This window comes from Ixodes scapularis, unplaced genomic scaffold (genome assembly GCF_016920785.2).
Source record: "Ixodes scapularis isolate PalLabHiFi unplaced genomic scaffold, ASM1692078v2 PGA_scaffold2__306_contigs__length_199485367, whole genome shotgun sequence".
NCBI classification, from domain to species: domain Eukaryota; kingdom Metazoa; phylum Arthropoda; class Arachnida; order Ixodida; family Ixodidae; genus Ixodes; species Ixodes scapularis.
In genome coordinates, this window is record NW_024609857.1 from 156,452,470 (window position 1) to 156,472,364 (window position 19,895).

The 19,895-nt window shown below is 45.5% G+C and overlaps 1 protein-coding gene across 11 annotated transcripts in view; it reads left to right on the forward strand.

Moving 5' to 3' along the window:
* LOC8042854 (progranulin) overlaps positions 1 to 19,895 on the forward strand; it is a 91,203-nt gene that overhangs the window by 41,607 nt on the left and 29,701 nt on the right. For 9 of the 11 annotated variants that reach the window (XM_040219365.1, XM_042292075.1, XM_040219370.3 and 6 more), the window contains 4 exons: positions 1,079 to 1,315; positions 8,051 to 8,293; positions 10,652 to 10,894; positions 18,160 to 18,411. In XM_040219365.1, the coding sequence (XP_040075299.1) occupies positions 1,079 to 1,315; positions 8,051 to 8,293; positions 10,652 to 10,894; positions 18,160 to 18,411 (975 nt within the window). The remainder of the gene's footprint in view (positions 1 to 1,078; positions 1,316 to 8,050; positions 8,294 to 10,651; positions 10,895 to 18,159; positions 18,412 to 19,895) is intronic. The other 2 variants (XM_042292076.1, XM_040219368.2) reach the window with 1 other exon arrangement.

Genomic DNA, 19,895 nt, shown 5'->3' on the forward strand with positions numbered 1-19,895 from the left:
ATCAGGTGGTTCATAGGGCAGCATACTGTCCAGCATGGTCGTGATCTTCTGACCATGTACAAAAAGAAAAGCTGTAAATCCAGTGGTCTCTTGAATCGCCGTGTTGTTTTGAGGCGAACGTGACGTGGGGCGACACCTCGTCCCACATCTTGTGCTCGACGTCGACGTACATAGAGATCATGTCGACGATTGCCTTGTTGAGACGCTCCGTCAGCCCGCTGGTCTGCGCGTGGTACGCAGTGGCATGACGGTGGCTGGTGTGACTGAGCCGGAGGTTTTCTTGTGTCAGCCATGCCATGAACGATGATCCACGATCTGTAATAGGAACTTCGGGAGCGCCGTGTCGGAGGACAATGGGCTCGATGAAAAACTTGGCGACTTCAAAAGGAGTACCTGAGGAAGGGCTTTCATTTTTGCGTACCGCATGAGATAATCTGTGGCAACGATTATACAGTGGTTTCCGACGTTGACTGCGGAAAAAAACCAAGTAGATTTATTCCGATCTGCTGGAAGGGTGCAGTGGGCGGAGGAATTGGCTGTAAGAGACCTGTCGGCCTCGTCGGAGGTTTTTGACGTCGCTGGCACTCGTGGCATGATCCTGTTTATAGGTTGACGATTTTGGGGAGCCCTGGGTCAGTAATACCTTTCCCCAATATGGGCAAGCGTCCGGCTGTAACTGAGGTGTCCGGACGTCAGGTCGTCGTGACATGCTTGAAAAATCTCCCCTCGAAGGTCGGTAGGGATTACCAGCCGCCACGGCGAGCTGTTGTATCCAAAGTTCTCTTTGTAGAGTACACCTTGTCTAATGGCAAAGGGCGGCAGGGCTCGTGAGAAAACACGTGGCATGGCACACCCGTAACCTCCCAGGTGCTCGATTAACGCGCGCAGCTCAGGATCGTCTCGTTGACGTCGTGCCCTGTCGTCGGTGGTCACTGCTCTTAGGAAGCACTCGTCGTCATCGTCGTCGCTGCATTCGGCATGAGTTAGCATACGTTTAAATGCGATGTTTTATTTAACCTGCTGAAGCCGTCAACACAAAGCGAGTCTCGAATAAAGTCAAGCGTTCAATACATTTCAGTCGAGAGGGTCCGTTGCCCGGACGGCAATTACTGCCAAGACGGCCAGACGTGTTGCCTTACCACGGGAGGCCGCTTCGGCTGCTGTCCTTACCCCCACGCCGAGTGCTGCAGCGACCACGCCAGCTGCTGCCCCGAGGGATACCGCTGCCAGCTGTCCACCCACTCTTGCATCCTTGGCAACTCGACGGTGGCCATGTTGAAGAAGATCAGCACGTTCAGCGATAGCCCAGCTTCTGGTGAGGCGACAGTGCAATATTCTTTCCTTGAAGCGGCGCGCGTAATAGTTTCTGTAAACACATACTCCTGTGCCGTGATGAATATGGTGACACCTGGCAATTGTGACGTAATGTTAGACAACACGGAAAAGTCAGGGAATAGGTGATTTTCAAAAGTCAGAACCAACTAGGGTCCATCACAGAGGCTCAATGATTTTTGCTCTGATAGCCATAACTGAACAAATAAATCGCACAATTCACGCTTCTTTTACATGTTGAATAAAATGTGACGTAATAAACGCCTTAGAAATGAAGCCCTTTTACGGTCTATTTGAAAATAATGCGAATTGGCGTGCGCACCTAACACCAACAAGCTGGTAAGTCTATAACTGACATAGTACTCAATTACAAGAGACTGTATACAATTGATGGACTTACCTTTGGTTGGTGTCGTTTGCGCATGCCACTTTTCAATTTTTTTCGGATCCACCATAAGAGAACGTAATAAAAAAAAAAGTCTACAAATAATTTGCGAAATTAAAAGAAAAGAATCATGGGAACATGTTGAGGTTTAGTTACACGCTTTTGAAGTGCTCGCATTGTTCGTGAAAGAAGTTCAAATACTGAAATAAGGTCATGACGAAGGCTCCTGCAAAGTGTTACCTGTTTTAGATATTTACATTAGAAAATTAAGTTTGAAGCCGCCTGCACGTGCGGTCTGTATAACACTGAACATAGCATGATTATTTTAGCAGTCACTTCTCCGTCATTTTTCCGCCACCTCCTCCCTGCTCTCATACACGTTCAGTTTTTGTTGTGTAAAAAATCTTTGCGGTACCGCCATTAGAGTGGCATCAATCTTTGGCTTAAGGCTCTGTATAACATGCTTCATGATAATTTTTAACTGTCTTAACCGATACGCTGAAATCAACCAAGCTATATTTTTTCTCTTAATAATGGTTCCAATGCTTTTGTTGTCAAAACACATGTTCTTGTTTCATTAATTCACGAGCGACCATGACAGGTTTTTACGTGAGAGACTCATGTCAGCGCTCGGGGTGGGCAAGAGTATTCTCTGCCCAAACTCCACGAATCAGCAATTTCTAAAAATAAATGTCCATTCTCCGAGCAACAAACACCCTGTCATTGCCTACCTATCATTGCGGCAAACTCCCCCATTGGCCAGGTGCCCGACCGAAATTCGTCACTGCGATCGGCGTTCCACGATTGGCCAAACTCTTCAGTAGCATTCTTTCTGCTCTTCACGACGGAAATAACAGCAACGTCAGACTCTCGACTCCGACGGCGTTGATTAAGGAAAGGGATGACTATAGGCACACGACATAGATCTTGTCGCTCTCTACTAATAATATTGGTCGTGACGTGAGAGATAGAAAGTATAAGAGGGTACCACTGAAACAGCTAGTCGCCAATATAGGGTCACAACCCTATCGTCAAATATACTGGATATGGTGCTGTCTACGCACCCGAGCGTTATATTACCCATAACCTACCTACCCGGTATAAGTGAGCATTCAGTCTTCCACTTTGCACTACGTATTCTACTTGTAACTCAAAAGCTGGTGTAAAACTATTCGTGATTACACCAGGGGCCCTAAACTCGTGAAACACAAAGTTGGAGCTGAAAGTTCGCGGAGCGCGCCGATTGGATGTTGGCGAGAAAAGCGCCAAGTCATCGTCATGATTGTCCAATCGGTGCGCTCCCTCAACTTCGGCCCCAACTTCGTGTTTCACGAGTTTAGGGCCCCAGAGCTAACTTTTCTTCAATTAACTTGGCCCTGTCAAAGTTCCTTGACGATTCTTTGCCCGCTTTTTAGAGCGCTCCGTAGAGTCTAATTGGATTTTGTTTAAAAACTGTTAAAATGTTGATTAAAACATGCATACCATCTAGGAAAATTCGAGGCAATGCTAACGCACCTTGGTTTAGCGCTAACCTCCGGCGGCTATGAAACAGGAAGAAAAGACTGTTTCGCACTACCAGGCGGCTGTCCTCTGAAGGACGCTGGACAGCGTACCATAATGCAAATAATGAGTACACAGCAACTATTAGTGAAACTAAGTCGCATTTTTTTTAAATTGTACCCTGCCTACCACGTTAGCGAATAATCCTAAACAATTCTGAAGTATCGTCAATTCTAACATTAGTCTAGCATTGTTCTGCGTTATTTTGATTGCGTATAGATATTTTAATTCTGGAAAGTTCTACTGCATTAAACTATGTTTTAGGATGTCCTTCGCGGCTTCAATGTTAATCCATGTCCAGCATTGCCCGTCCATACCTTTCTGCCAATGGACCCTGTAACCATAGGCGCGATTGGTGTCGCTGGCGTTATTGATAATATGAAACTTTCATCTGGTGCCGGAATCAAATGAATTAACACCAAGTTCTTAAAAAATTGTAATATGTATTGATTCATAACCTTCTCAACTATCTATGTGCAATCTCTTAACTTGGGTACAGTCCCAAGCGATTGGGAAGTTGGGAAGGTGGTTCCTATACATAAATCTGGTGAAAAGCATAACTCATTCAATTATCGACCAATTTCTTTAACAAGTGTGCCATGTAAATTCTCGAAGACATAACCTACTCGCAGTTAACTTTCTTGAATCGAATGACTTTTTCACAAACTCGCAGCACGGCTTCCGGAAACATTCCTCATGTGAGACGCAACTAATATCATTCACGTACAATCTTCATCATTATCTTGATGATTATTGCGAAATTGATTGTGTTTTTCTTTTAATTTCTCCAATGCTTTTGACAAAGCTGCTTGGGAGAAGAGCGTGTTGGTTTAAGTCATGGATGAAGAAAGAATAAAACAATTAAAACAGGGACAACACCAACCACATCTTTCAACTAGTAACAGACGAGTAAACTTTCATCAGCGAGCAGCCGACTATTGGGCAGGAGATCGAACTATAGGTGGCGCTTTATTGAGGTTGTTGTCCCCACAGCCCGGTGTTTACTAACACAGCATAACAAAGAAATTGAACCTCTTCATGCACGGCCGGGACCCGAGCGCTTCGCTCTGACCAATGCTGGCCTTCGAATCGTCATCTTCGATATCACTGATGAAAAACAAACAAGAAAATTCGGTTTGTTGCCCCCACAGCTGAAGCGTACCGCTAGAGGCGTGACTGTTCGATCTCCTCCCCAATACCCAGGAAGAGAAGGGGGGAGAAGGGAAGATAAGAAACGCGAAGTGCAAGTCAGAGTGGTGGGCTTATCTCGGATTTCAGAAATTCAACCTCTGTTTTCTTCAGCAGGAGGGAAGGGTTTGACACGTTGTTTTTTGCTGTGGTCATGGCGAATGATTCTATGATTTCCCTGGCGAATCTGCTGTCATGCCCCCCCCAGGATTTTTGTTCCATCAAAGAGGGGATGACAACGCAAACACGAACGGGCATGTAAGACTATGGGATGATAAGAATCTGGAGAGGCCTTAGAAACTTCGTTTTGATGTTTGCGGAGTCTGTGATTGGTGCATCTGCCGGTCTGTCATATGTATTGATGACCGCAGCTCAAGGGGATGGAGTACACTTTCTTCTCTTTGCATGTAATGAATTTCTTTTCGCGTTTAACAGTGCAGCCAATCGGAATCCGGTTGTTGTTCACTTGTTGACAGAGTTGTTTAAGACGCGTGCGGCACGAGAAGACAACATTCGTGTCGAACTTTGAGGCGATGGATTTTATCCGGTGGGCTGAATTGTGTACGTAAGGAATGACGGCCGTTCGGGCTTTCTTTTTTGTGGCTGGTGACTTCGATCAATAATGGAAAGGATGATTCACGGGCCTGATTGCTAGTCACCAGCCACAAAAAAGAAAGTCCGATTCGCCGTCATTCCTAAAGCCTTTAAGGGGTGTAATATGCCCCTTAAGGGGGCGATGCAACGATTTTTGTACTTTGAACAAATACCACTTAGAACGGATTGCTGACGTTAATGACCTCTGAAACACCCGTTCGTTTTCCACCACTCGCAATCGAAGTCGCAGAAGAAATTAAAGAAAAACGAGAAGCATTCACTGCCTCAACCGTTACCACCTGGAAGACAAGGCCTGCGCGTTTCCTCGTCTAAACGTCATCACTACTAGATCAAATCAGCGCCTCCTAGGTAGCCCGGATGAGCACCATCATCTGCGACACCCCCTGCTTCAGTGGTCATGATTAAAGCCACTAAATAAGCTACGCTTCAGACTAACGACACAAAAGCTATCTTGGTACTTAAAATCATGGTTTCCAGTTATCTGAAGCTTTATCTGAAATTGCAGAAAACGCTTTTACGTACTCCAGAAATGTTCAAACAGTTCACGACAGAGGAAAATAATATCACCTGAGTTTCCTAACACCGTATCTAAAGCTGAGGAAGTCGCATTTTTGAATTGTGACGATCGACAGTTTCGTCTACTTAGCACCGAGCACTTGGAGCCGCCCAATGTCAGATCAGAGAACAGAGTGCCCATATTCTAAGCGCAGCTCATTTAATTGCTCTAGTCATGCTCGGAAGGAGTTTAGATTAATAGGTTGCTAAGCCTGGCGATTTTGATGGTGTGGCGTGCACGTTGAAAATGAACTGTGGAACCTCGCTATCAACTCGTGCTCAGCAGCAGTCGCCTACACAGATATTGGCGACATGAGTGATCGCGTTGCTGCGGTCGGCCTGCCGCAATTGTCTGAATGCTGACTATGACGTCAGCAAAGAATTTCTCATCGAGAGAAATAAGTGTAATGTTAGAACTGCAATTTGGACGCTGTTCGCAGTGTTAGTTTCAGAGCGGAGCGATTTCAAGCTTCCACTATGCTCACTACAAACAGCATCGAACTTGTTCTTCGCGAGGTAGTGACGTCAGGAGAGGGAACTATAGGAGGGCGCCACCGAAACATCTCGCCGCCGATGGCCGCCAGTGGATGCGACGTAGCTGTGGCGAGGCCCACACTCTCGTCAAGCTTCGGGGTGTTTGCCGCTTGAGGCGGGTCGGGATCAACTAACGATGACGTCGTGTGCAGTCCTTGTCTTCTAGCTGGTATCGCCTCAACTCGCAGCCAGAAGAGCCAGAATAAGCGGCCATGTGACCTGGAGCCGATTATATGCCGCCAATGTTTAGCATAGCCACGCGCTGAGGTTTGCAAAGCTCAGGACACGCCTTAAATTCCAGACATTGTTAGGATTCAGCTATTGGCGACGTGCGCGACTGAAAGCGTCGCTGTGGTCGGCCTTCCACGATGGGCCGAACGCTCATTATGACGTCAGAAAAGGATTTATCATCGACGGAAATAAGAGGAATGAAAGAACTTTAGTTTTGACGGTGTTGGCAGTGTTCCTTTGAGAGCGCAATGATTTGAAGCTTCCACCATGCTATTTACAAACACCATCGAACTTGTTGTTTGTAAGGTAATGACGTCACAAGGGGGAACCGTAGGAGGGCGACACTAAAACATCTCGCCGCTAATTGTTGTCATTGAGGCAATTGGGCACGAGCCAGTGCTCGAATGTTTGTTTAACTATTGACTATCGCGAGCCTAAAGGGCTGTTTATACTCCGACGTTGAGCGCAGGGAACGCAGCGTAGCGCAGAACGCGCGCCTTTCATTGGCCGGCGACCAGGAACTCGATTTCTGCGACCAATCTGTATCAGTGTGCGCTGTGCTACGCCGCTCCCGTCGACGTTTCGTTGAAGTATAAATGTACCGTAAATCGAGTGCTAACGCAACGCTCGGGTCCGATCTACCAGCAGCGTTGATATACCGTCACTGTGGGAACTATGCCGACACTGCGACCCCCACCCTACGTCATCAAGTTTTGCGAAGAGAGAAATTGACACAAAACGCTCGCTTTTCTCCTTGAAGTTACACCGCAACAAGGGAGTTCCTTGGTCAGTGGCGTTGCGTCAGGGTGTGCGTGGGTCTCACGTGCTAGTAAGCTCGTGTAAAGGGAAAACATTTTAACTGAATATCGTTTCACCGCCCCTTTATCGACATGTATTTGACAAAAGGAAACACTGTAACTGGCTAATATTGTAATTTACCCGATTGATAAATGTTCTAAAATATTTACTACGTTATAATTATTCGTAATATTTGCTCTTACAAGCAAGCGCACAGAAAAAATGCACTCGCTTTTATCCGTAGAAATGCATTACCGGAACTTAGTTTTCGACTGGTTGCTGCCTGTTTCAATTTACGACAGCACACTAGTGCCAGCTGAACCTCTAGTATACATTATAGTAATTCTATGGTTCCTACCCGTGACATCAGGACAATGATAATCATTTCCGAGCGACAGGTTTGCTGGTCTGTGTGAAAAGCACGATAGAGCTTAGGGCCATCGGGCTCCTAATCCAACACCGTCAAACCTGTCAGCTTTACATTACTCTATTTTCTTTGATGAAAACATAATACATCTTACTAAACACGCTATAGTGGGCGTTTGACCAATCATGTACCGTGATGATACATTTTGTCGCACACGTCATCATTGACTTTTTGCAAAGGGGGTGGTTGTGAAAGCACGCGCCGCAGAATCCAAGGATTGCGCCACAGACTTTTTGCCCTTGAGGCAGAATAACATCCCGCTACCCAAACATACCAGCAACACAATTAGTACAACTTTCTTGCAACGGCCTGCAAAAGAAGCGATTACTTTAGACCATGCATTTTCTTTGAGCAAAATTATGGCCGACCGTTCGTTGCCAGTATACATTCCTATTGTTGTCGTCCACTTTCAATGCTCGCTGCAGGCAATATGGTGTCGTGTCCCGACGGCAGTTTCTGCCTCGACCAGCAGACCTGTTGTCAGTTCAAAAACGGGACATACGGCTGCTGTCCGCTTCCCGAGGCGGTCTGCTGCCCTGACCACAAGACGTGCTGTCCGAAAGGAAAAGTTTGTGTCCCGCTAATCCACGCGTGCCTTGGCCTCAACGAGATGTCACCTATGCTGAAGAAAGTCCCAGCCTTCAGAACTGACAGGAAGCCTCGCCTCGGTACGTCGTGTGATCTTCCAGTCGATTGCTGACTCACCGTGCAGATGATGACTCAAGAGTTAGTTGGGAATGCTATATTTTAACTCGGTATTTCTCTCAAAATATGCAAAACATTAGATTCCGATGCTCCCAGTAGCATATCTAATAATATCTGGTCAAGAAGTCATAATCATTATGGCGTATGATTTATATGTAGTTTAAGTTGCCCTTTGTATGTTCATTCTGGCGAGTTGCAAAGGTGCGCCAAAAAGAGGACAAGAACAGGCAGCTCAAAGAAGGGAAAGCTTTCAAATATTTATTTATGGTGACCTTGCAGAAAATACGAATCACGATAGTCCCTGACATCTTAAAAAACGGGTCGCTTATCTTGTTAGTGCTTTTTGTTTCATCACTCGTTCGTCAGAGTTCTTATTGTGTAATGCCACAAATCCATTGTGTGACTGCCACGTATTGATCAGACTACGCTCGTTTTTTTTTTTTTTTAATTTCGTAAGCTACATATAAATAATATTTATTACAGACCAACGTAAAATACTGATTTGAGCAATCGATAGCAAGCGAATATGTGCCTTAGTTGCTCTAACTCAACCCATTTCACCTTACGTGCGACCGCAGCGGATCCTACCACCATGCCAGCCAATCCAGCTCTGTGAACGTAGTACCTGATACGCTTTTTGCCTATTACCGCGCCTTCTCTCCAAGGTCAACTAACTCTCCCACGGCCTTGGGTTGACTTCGATGGCTTGTGTCATCCGCTGCGACCGGACGTAAGGTGGAACGGTGTTTTGAGATTTCCTGAACTGTATATCTATATGCTTTAAACTCTGAGTCTATCAAAACATTTCTGGGAAAATAAAATAAGCTAAAAATGTGCAGTTATTTTGCTTTACGAACTCAGCTGCAAATTGAACTTTTTTGTTTTTGTTTTAAATCTTTGTTTTGCGCTGACGTGGCTAGCTGGCTTTACTGCACCAGGCCTTTTTGATTGTAACAAAACGACCCGTATCCCATGAGTACGGTCAGCACCACAAACTAGCAAAACGAAATTTTAGTGCTTCACGTCCTTAAAGGGAGTCAGGCGTGGTTCAGCGAAGCACTGAGAAATAAGCTTGATTACATTTCTAGTGCACAGCTTCAACGAAAGAAGCTTGCCTTACAAACATTAGCCTGCCTTCTGTCAAGGGCAGCATTAGTAATGCAAGTATAGTCAGTGCGCACGCGATCTGGTGAAAATTGACCATGACAAATTTAACCCGAGACTTGGGTAGAAAAAGGAAAGAGTTATCAGTGGTAGAAAAAGAAACAGGAAGACACAACGTCGGTGTTAGGGTCAAGCGAACCTGAGGGAACCTAGCTATAGCTAGGTTCCCTCAGGTTCGCTTGACACTAACACCGACGTTGTGTCTTCCTGTTTCTTCGCTCATCGAAGAGAGAAATTGACACAAAACGCTCGCTTTTCTCCTTGAAGTTACACCGCAACAAGGGAGTTCCTTGGTCAGTGGCGTTGCGTCAGGGTGTGCGTGGGTCTCACGTGCTAGTAAGCTCGTGTAAAGGGAAAACATTTTAACTGAATATCGTTTCACCGCCCCTTTATCGACATGTATTTGACAAAAGGAAACACTGTAACTGGCTAATATTGTAATTTACCCGATTGATAAATGTTCTAAAATATTTACTACGTTATAATTATTCGTAATATTTGCTCTTACAAGCAAGCGCACAGAAAAAATGCACTCGCTTTTATCCGTAGAAATGCATTACCGGAACTTAGTTTTCGACTGGTTGCTGCCTGTTTCAATTTACGACAGCACACTAGTGCCAGCTGAACCTCTAGTATACATTATAGTAATTCTATGGTTCCTACCCGTGACATCAGGACAATGATAATCATTTGCGAGCGACAGGTTTGCTGGTCTGTGTGAAAAGCACGATAGAGCTTAGGGCCATCGGGCTCCTAATCCAACACCGTCAAACCTGTCAGCTTTACATTACTCTATTTTCTTTGATGAAAACATAATACATCTTACTAAACACGCTATAGTGGGCGTTTGACCAATCATGTACCGTGATGATACATTTTGTCGCACACGTCATCATTGACTTTTTGCAAAGGGGGTGGTTGTGAAAGCACGCGCTGCAGAATCCAAGGATTGCGCCACAGACTTTTTGCCCTTGAGGCAGAATAACATCCCGCTACCCAAACATACCAGCAACACAATTAGTACAACTTTCTTGCAACGGCCTGCAAAAGAAGCGATTACTTTAGACCATGCATTTTCTTTGAGCAAAATCATGGCCGACCGTTCGTTGCCAGTATACATTCCCATTGTTGTCGTCCACTTTCAATGCTCGCTGCAGGCAATACGGTGTCGTGTCCCGACGGCAGTTCCTGCCTCGACCAGCAGACCTGTTGTCAGTTCAAAAACGGGACATACGGCTGCTGTCCGCTTCCCGAGGCGGTCTGCTGCCCCGACCACAAGACGTGCTGTCCGAAAGGAAAAGTTTGTGTCGAGGCACTCCACGCGTGCCTTGGCCTCAACGAGATGTCACCTATGCTGAAGAAAGTCCCAGCCTTCAGAACTGACAAGAAGCCTCGCCTCGGTACGTCGTGAGATCTTCCAGTCGATTGCTGACTCACCGTGCAGATGATGACTCAAGAGTTAGTTGGGAATGCTATATTTTAACTCGGTATTTCTCTCAAAATATGCAAAACATTAGATTCCGATGCTCCCAGTAGCATATCGAATAATATCTGGTCAAGAAGTCGTAATCATTATGGCGTATGATTTAAATGTAGTTTAAGGTTGCCCTTTGTATGTTCATTCTGGCGAGTTGCAAGGGTGCGCCAAAAAGAGGACAAGAACAGGCAGCTCAAAGAAGGAAAAGCTGTCAAATATTTATTTATGGTGACCTTGCAGAAAATACAAACCACTATAGTCCCTGACATCTTAAAAAACGGGTCGCCTATCTTGTTAGTGTTTTTTGTTTCATCACTCATTCGTCAGAGTTCTTATTGTGTAATGCCACAAATCCATTGTGTGACTGCCACGTATTGATCAGACTACGCTCGTTTTTTTTTTAATTTCGTAAGCTACATATAAATAATATTTATTACAGACCAACGTAAAATACTGATTTGAGCAATCGATAGCAAGCGAATATGTGCCTTAGTTGCTCTAACTCAACCCATTTCACCTTACGTGCGACCGCAGCGGATCCTACCACCATGCCAGCCAATCCAGCTCTGTGAACGTAGTACCTGATACGCTCTTTGCCTGTTACCGCGCCTTCTCTCCAAGGTCAACTAACTCTCCCACGGCCTTGGGTTGACTTCGATGGCTTGTGTCATCCGCTGCGACCGGACGTAAGGTGGAACGGTGTTTTGAGATTTCCTGAACTGTATATCTATATGCTTTAAACTCTGAGTCTATCAAAACATTTCTGGGAAAATAAAATAAGCTAAAAATGTGCAGTTATTTTGCTTTACGAACTCAGCTGCAAATTGAACTTTTTTGTTTTTGTTTTAATTCTTTGTTTTGCGCTGACGTGGCTAGCTGGCTTTACTACACCAGGCCTTTTTGATTGTAACAAAACGACCCGTATCCCATGAGTACGGTCAGCACCACAAACTAGCAAAACGAAATTTTAGTGCTTCAAGTCCTTAAAGGGAGTCAGGCGTGGTTCAGCGAAGCACCGAGAAATAAGCTTGATTACATTTCTAGTGCACAACTTCAACAAAAGGAGCTTGACTTACAAACATTAGCCTGCCTTCTGTCAAGGGCAGCATTAGTAACGCAAGTATAGTCAGTGCGCACGCGATCTGGTGGAAATTGACCACGACGAATTTGTCCCGAGACTCGGGTACAAAAAGGAAACAGTTATACGTAGTAGAAAAAGAAACAGGGAGACATAACGTCTGTGTTAGTGTCAAGCGAACCTGAGGGAACCTAGCTAGGAGCATGTAATATACACAGTTATGGTTTCGGTGGCGCCACCTCGTGATTCCTACCCGCGATATCATGACCAGAATTTTTCTAGTAGAGTGAGTTAGGCTAAGCATTTAGTGACGGAATGCGGAGAGCAAGTCGTCTGCTTCTTGCTTAGGAGTTGTTGGGACGGCAGAGCGAAGCCGAGCACAGATTGGCCTTAATTTAATAAATAGTGGGTAGACCTCAATGCTAGATGCCTTGAGGTCTACCCACTATTGTTTTTAATCAGTCAATCAGCGCTCAACGTCGTTCTGACGTCACAACAACTCCTGCGCAAGAAGCAGACGACTTGCTCTCTGAATAGGCCCGTGATAGTTATTTTTCAGGAAAACTATCCACTTGGGACAGGGAAAATGAGGAATGGTTGTAATCCTGGCTACTTAATAATAGTTTCGGACGACAAGATGGTTAAAGTGAATGAGAGCATAAGATACGCAGGGTGATTATTCGCACGAGACTTGCTTTGTGATTTGTTTTTTGGCGTGCTTATGGGCGGCGAAATCTCATTGGCTGCGGAGCAGTAATAAGATGATCTCGCCACGTGATGAGTTTCCGTCAGCGACTCTACGTAGTGTGTGTAAACACCACGGTGGAAGCTTGTAGTCATCGCGTTTTAACACCGTCAATATTGGCACTTTGACGGTGTTAAACACGCATTAATTTCATTATCATCGTACAATCATTTCCCTCAATGAAAGCAGACACAACAGCACCAAAAATGTGATATCGATTCATTGGCTATTCCTAAAAGTCTGACTCCAAAGGTGTGTTTGGTCGGGCACGGCGTCAGTAACTCCAGGGACCAATATCCCCCTGCCATCGACGGTACAATCGAAGCACAGCATATTAAGCCCAGGAGAAGAAATAGACGTGACACGCCACAGGTCGACACGAAGGTATCTTGGGCCGCTGCAGGCCGAACTGTGCAGTGCCCATACCGCTAAACCGAGTGTGCGGCCAACGAGAGTTGCGGCGCGAAGGGTCAGAACTTCATTTGTTGCCATTTTCAGCACGGCGTTCAATGCGAACGACTACTTGCACTGTTTGCGAAAGAAGATATGCGAAGGCGCAGTTCTTGGTGACATAAAATAATCGAAGCTCACACCTGAAAACTGAGCATCTATCAGAATCAGGTTTTCTTTCAATTTGTGCGTAACAATGGGTAATAGCGATGCTACGAGGAATACATTTGAAACCCCATACCTAGTTGACCAGAAAAACCTCGCACACACATAGGCATTATTGTATGGTTTGGAACCTAATAGTTTCGTTTTTCATATTTGATGATGATGATGACAATCTAATCAGTATTTCATATTTGAGAATGAGCCGAAAGGTTTTACGAAAATTATTGAATGATACGTTTGTACTACTTCAAGCCTCCACAGAGTGCACTCTCTAGAGCTTATAGGGTAGATGAACGCATCGCGCAAAATATCTTGTTTTAAAAACAATCCGATAACGAAAGCAATCAACGGAACGTTGGTAAATATGAGCAGTGGGCAGGCACAACAACCAACTTAGGAATGGCGCAGCTACTTCGTATGCTCAGCGACCAAATGCATGCCGTGTTTCGTGTTCAGTACAGCGTTTCATACAACTTACGGATACAGCGGAGATCACCCTAAAAGAGTGATTTCGCACTAGCATACTTAAGCGCCGTGAAAAAGCACCAGTAAGAGATACTCGAATCTGTTCTATTAAAGCATCAAGGGAAGTACCGTCATCGCCAACTTTGTGCCTGCTGCAAGAAAGAGAATGTTTTCGCACCCCCGAGCTCAAACTTGCTTTAAGTTCTCCTAAAATTGACTAATTAAAGAGTTTATCATGACGTATAGAGTGTTCTTAATGTAACTATATGCTTATTTCGCAAACTAAAAAGGTTAATATTAGACTTAATTAATTATTTAGCTAAAACACATGTTTCATGCAATCCCTGACGTCCGCTGTGGCTCGCAGTTTGTACCCGAAAGTGTTCCTTTTTTTTTTTTCTTGTTTTCCTCGCCACTTTGATCGCAAGCGCACCTCTGTTTTCTCGAGCCATAATTTTTCCGTTAGCAATCAACAGAGATTTGTAGCCATTCTCTTTTGCGCACAACTTCGTTTTCCCAAATAGTTGTCACAGTAACTTTGTAAGGCTTCCGCTAGAGAATACCCATTCATTCGCCAAAGCTCTTCATTTGAAGACTCAGAGGACTCTAACCGCTCTGTCCTTGAATCGGACAATGATGGGCGGGATTCTACCCTTCCTTGGGCTCAATCTATGTATTGCTTGTATAATCTCGCGTGACGAGACCGGTAGGTGCACCTTAGCAGGGAGCTGCTGGATGGTTTCCACAAGGTTCTCTAAAACGTTTAAGGAGATTCCGTGAGTTTCTACTTTTTTTTTAGTGCTGTTCAGTGGAACCTACCGTAGTCTTGAGCTTCTGGATCTACAATTCGCCCTTAGCAACCGTCTGTTCCAATTCAGTGGTCCTATTTTTTCAGTTAGTTTAATTCTTTGTCTCGAACCTTTACCTTCTCCAAAAGTTAATGTTACTCTTTTCCTATCACTTCCAACGAGTGCTGTATGCCTTTCAGTTTTCTCCTGAATAGTCAGCTTTATTATTACGGCGTCATGTTCGTGAGACTGCTCATCGATGGCCTTCTCGATGTTATTCATTCGGTCTAAAACTTCAGTTAGTTTTTTGCTCATATCAAGGATATGTTATATCAAAACCGCAACAATCGGTTCTTCCACTGTTCCATCTGCGATACTAGGTTGGCTATCTTCCTTAAAGCCCCTCGTTGAAAATGTGAACTGTCTAGTTTCATGAAGCCTGCAGGTTTCACACTACCAAGCAGTCAAATCCTCTCTAGTCAGGGTCTTAAGAGTAGTCTTCATTACCCCGGCACACTTCCCTACATGATAACTAGCCTTACAGTAAACACACTTCATACTTGGTAGGGCTATCCGCAGATATTTACATGATACAAGTTAAGCGTTCAACAAGTGGCATTTTGAATAAAGAAGCAGTCCAGTGAGGTGGCATACGGAGAAAAGCAAGAATGAGTACCTAAAAAGGCAAACGAAGAGACAGGGTTTCAACTTGCCTCACCCAACCCGCTGAACTGTGCTCCTCCGTAGACCGCTGCTTGCTTTTGCTGACCCCTAAGGACGACTACCGCAGCGAGCGCCTTCACATGAACCAAGCGCGCTTCATGAATCGATCGTATTTCGATATATTAGGTATGGTTTAACCGTGTGAAAACTGAATGTTCGTTTCGATAGTGGAGCTGATACGCTGCGATGTCTCATACACGCTGGTGCAACGCGCCGATCCTTGCTTGCTTTCCTCGTCTGCTGTCGATAATTTCAGCTAAATTTCTTTGGCCCTAAAAAAGGCAAAGGAAAAGATAGCGTTACAATTTGCCTCGTGCGCTTCGCTGGACGGCCACCTTAGTCCAGGTCGCTTGAAAAGGCTGCTGGGGAAGCCTCCGGGTGATCGGCCAGGGCGAGTTGGGCTTCGGCTCTGGGGCTAGCCGGCCAGTCGCTCCGTGATATGGGAGTGTGTGTGGGGAAGGCGGGGAGTAGAGCCCTGGGCATATCCGCGGATTACTCACGGATCATCCGCGGATATCCGGAGTAAACTGGCGGATGCGGATAAATACGGATCAGATCTGGCAGATTGCTGATCAGGTGCGGATGCCAGGGGCTGCGGATAGGGATCGGATGCGAATATCCGACGGTCCGGATCTACACTTTTGCCCAAGCGGCCCATAAACGCGAGTGACCGCACAGTGTAGAGGGATTAAGTGAGTGATACTGTGAAGTGCATCATCGAATGTAATGTGGGAGCAAACTACTCCTTTAGATAGCCAGTACCAATGGATGCCTCGTCATGCATTTGGGTAGCGGCTTGTGCCCAATCTTTGCGACGATGGGAAGAGTCGAAGCTTGATAATGCGTGGAACTCAACACGTGTTCTTTCTCTGTGCCAGTCCCCAGCGCGTGATTATGTTAAACATTGCCGGCATAGAATCGGGCTCCCGACACATGGCCGGTTGCTCTGGCTGCAAGTTAAAGAAAAGGTGATTGTTATAAACGCTGTTTTTTGTGTTTTTTTTTTGGGGGGGGGGGGGGGGGGGGGACTGGCATTGCGTGGAGAAAGGAACGAAAGCGTGTCTCATTGGTCAAGAATGCCAAGGAATAAGTTTAGGAGGCAATTACTAAAAAGACAAAAATTGTTGTGTCGTCACTTTAAAGTTGCCGTGCATCAATGTGTGGACTTCAGTCGATAATTGTGGGAGCCGTTCCCTGCCACGTCTGGATTAAAGAAATGAAAACCAATTTTGTGAGCGCGCGTTAATTATCTTTTAAAATCTGGAAAACAGTTGACATTTTCGGCGCTTCCCAACCACTCTCAACCCTTACAGTGTCTTCCGAGTCACGTACGCAGTGACGTGTTCCCGGGTTCAATAGGGAGTATCCGGTCGGGCTCTCAATCAGAGCCTTCAACTCACGGCCTCTGCTTGCGATTCACATGGCGAACTTGAAAATCGGTCTGACCGATATGGATAAGGGCCGAGAGGGAAAGGGAGGGGGGAGGGCGAACTGCTTGCCCTGCTGCAAAAAGGTTGGAAGTCGCGGTGACAAATTAAGAGTTCAAGGGAAACTCCTCCTACCTCTTTTCACATTAGCAGAGCAAACGCTGGGGAGGGGGAAACAACCTCTCCTGCGTTTGATCCATTAAAGTAGGAAGAAGTGGCAGAACTTTCTCCTAAACTCTTAAGGCCCGTTCACACTCTTGCGACCTCTTAAACCTGGGTTCCTTAAAACTTCATAAATCAGAGAACACACTGGCGCCATCTGTTGGGATGCAGTGTAAACTCGGCGGTCCGGCATATTTCTTTTATTTCTCGAGCATTATCCTTTCTTTCTTGGCTCGAAAATCTTTTGTCAATTTTATAAACGAGCCTTTCTATGGGTATTACGCACATTTGACCTCGGAAATCCCGCAAAACCTTCGCTCTTGTGAAATGCAGTTCCAGGGTCACCGCATAGATGGCGCCACAATGCCAGTGTGTTCTCTCATTTTCAGAAAATTCAAGAAGTTTTAAGAGATCTCGTCTCTCTCAGTCGTACTCGGTCGCAAAGGAATCACAATGTCGCCAAAGAACGTGGCGGTTTCTTCACTTTTTAGGGTGAGATAAACACGGTAAAAATAACAGCTGCATTCCTTTCGAAGTTAAAGCTGTTGCATCGTTTCTTTAGTGCATGATGCCCGCATTTGCAGCCTTGGTGTTGGAGCTTGTACTTAACGCACTTCAGATTAACTGGCTGGAACATAAATTTTTTTCATCTTGAGATACAGGGGGCAATGTTGAGGCTGCCTATGTTTATGCGTTGCGACGACAAAGAACAAAACGAGAAATTTATATTGTTTAAGACGTTATTTGGACGAAAATGTTCGCTTTACCAAAAGTCCGGAAAAGGCTTTGTGGGGAAAAAAAATTGCAGAGGAAAGCAGGATCATATACCATTTTTTGTTAATTGTGTGCGGTCAAGTTAGATTAATTCTATCTACAAAACGATTAATTTGAAATACTTTAAATCTCTTTTAAACCTCTACGTCTTTATTGCGTTGATGCCGCTTGCCAGCATTATTTAGGATATGTTTATTGTTTCACATATTGTTTTTTGAGCACCTCATTATTAGAGCGCCCAATGTTTTTTTAACTAATAAATAAAGAAAAATTCAACCGATAAACGTTCATCGAGAAAACAAACAAAACTCGAAAGTAGCTTCATCAGGCAAGCATACAAACCGTGCGTGAGGACGACAAGAAGAACGCTGTTTTCTTTGACAAAACCGGCGTCGAATTTGTTCACTGCAGTGTCGGACGTGCAGTGCCCCGACGGAGGCAGTTGCCCTGACGGTCAGACATGCTGCCAGCTACAGGGCGGGAGCTACGGCTGCTGCCCCTACGAGAACGCCACTTGCTGCTCTGACGACGTGCACTGCTGCCCCAGCGGATACGAGTGCGACACGGCCACGGCTTCTTGCCACAAGGGAGACATCTTCGCAGCGGCCCTGAGGAAGCTCCCGGCACGGAGACCACTGTCGCCGGCCGTGAACGACGCAAGGCGTATGTACAGCGATCTCATACAAACTTGGGCTTTTAAGGGACCATGAAACCATTATCTAACCTTCGCTGCTCACTGCTTCAATCGGTGAGGTGGCGTCCATACAGCAAAATATGAATGTTAGCGGTGTGCTTATTCTAGGATAACATAACATGCTCAGATACCAGGGTGGCGAAAGCAGGGTTGGGCATTATCGCGATACAAATGTATCGCGATAGTATTTCAGAGATACATTTTGTATCTGTATTTCTGTATCGCGATACATTTCATTCACCAGTACCTGTATTCCTGTATCGAAATACATTTGGAATGTTTCTTTGTATCGCGATACAATCAGGATGAAATGTATTTCGTTACATTTCTTGAGAAATACTCTCTCCCCACCCCACCGATAAAAGAAACAAACCCGAACGCATATTTTTTTATTTGTTTTTACTTCTCAGGGCATCATGTTTGAAAAGATGCTGGGGCATTGTTGCTATGCTGACCAAGGTTTCCTCCGATTCTCCAAACTATTTTTCTATGCGTCCTCTTCTCTCTTTTGAGAAATGTTGCGTAGTCGGGGACTCGAACCAGGTGGCATGCCAGGAGTGGAGTTAGAGCATCTTCTGCCGTAGGTCCTTAGCTAGGGATTTCTTCAGTCATTGTTTGCTGGCATCCAATGTACGCTTATAAATGTATCTCTTGCCTTAGCGTACACATACACCCAGGCGGCAAAGCTGAGTCACACACAGTCCTTTGCAGCACGAGCCTGGCGGTGGTTGACTTGAAATAGTAGGATGACTCACGCAGTGAAGTTCAACACCTGATCAATTGCATCTGCGGCTGCGTCCGTAATATTGCACGGCTCAAGGGTACATCATCAGCCGACATGAAAGTGACCCGCTGCTCTGGGGATCCGAAACCCAGGAAGGAGGCTAGACGTGGCCTCGCTATGCCGACCCAGACTTCGTACACCTGCGACTCGTCTCGAGCGCGCTGTTTCTCGGAGAGCTCGCCCTTGTGCCGGCAATATCAGGTCGCAATCCATGAGGTCTCTGTTTGGGTGATGCTAGGCCAAACTTGATGACTGCAATCCATGCGTCGGTGGCGGATGGTCTGCAGGAAGGACCTTCACGACAGGGATGCCATCGTATCTTTTTTTCAACCGTAAGAGAAGATAAGACACGTATTCCAGGATGCTTCAGGTGGTGCACTATTCTCAAAAATTCTAAATGACACTGCCTGCACAATCTTTTAACGAGGTAACCTACAACGAAAGTACCTATTGTACTTTCGTACAGCAGCGTGGTAAATTTTAATGTTCAAGGCCACACCTACAGATAAAGAATATCAATTTTTTTTCCACCGTGACGTAATGTGATCAATGTTGGCAGGGACGTCCTTATTGGAGAGGGGCGTGGTGACGTTTTGATGGGATTTTGGGTGACGTAGAATTTATTTAGAGGTCGAAGTCTTTTCGCATCCCTCGCCAGACAGACAGTAT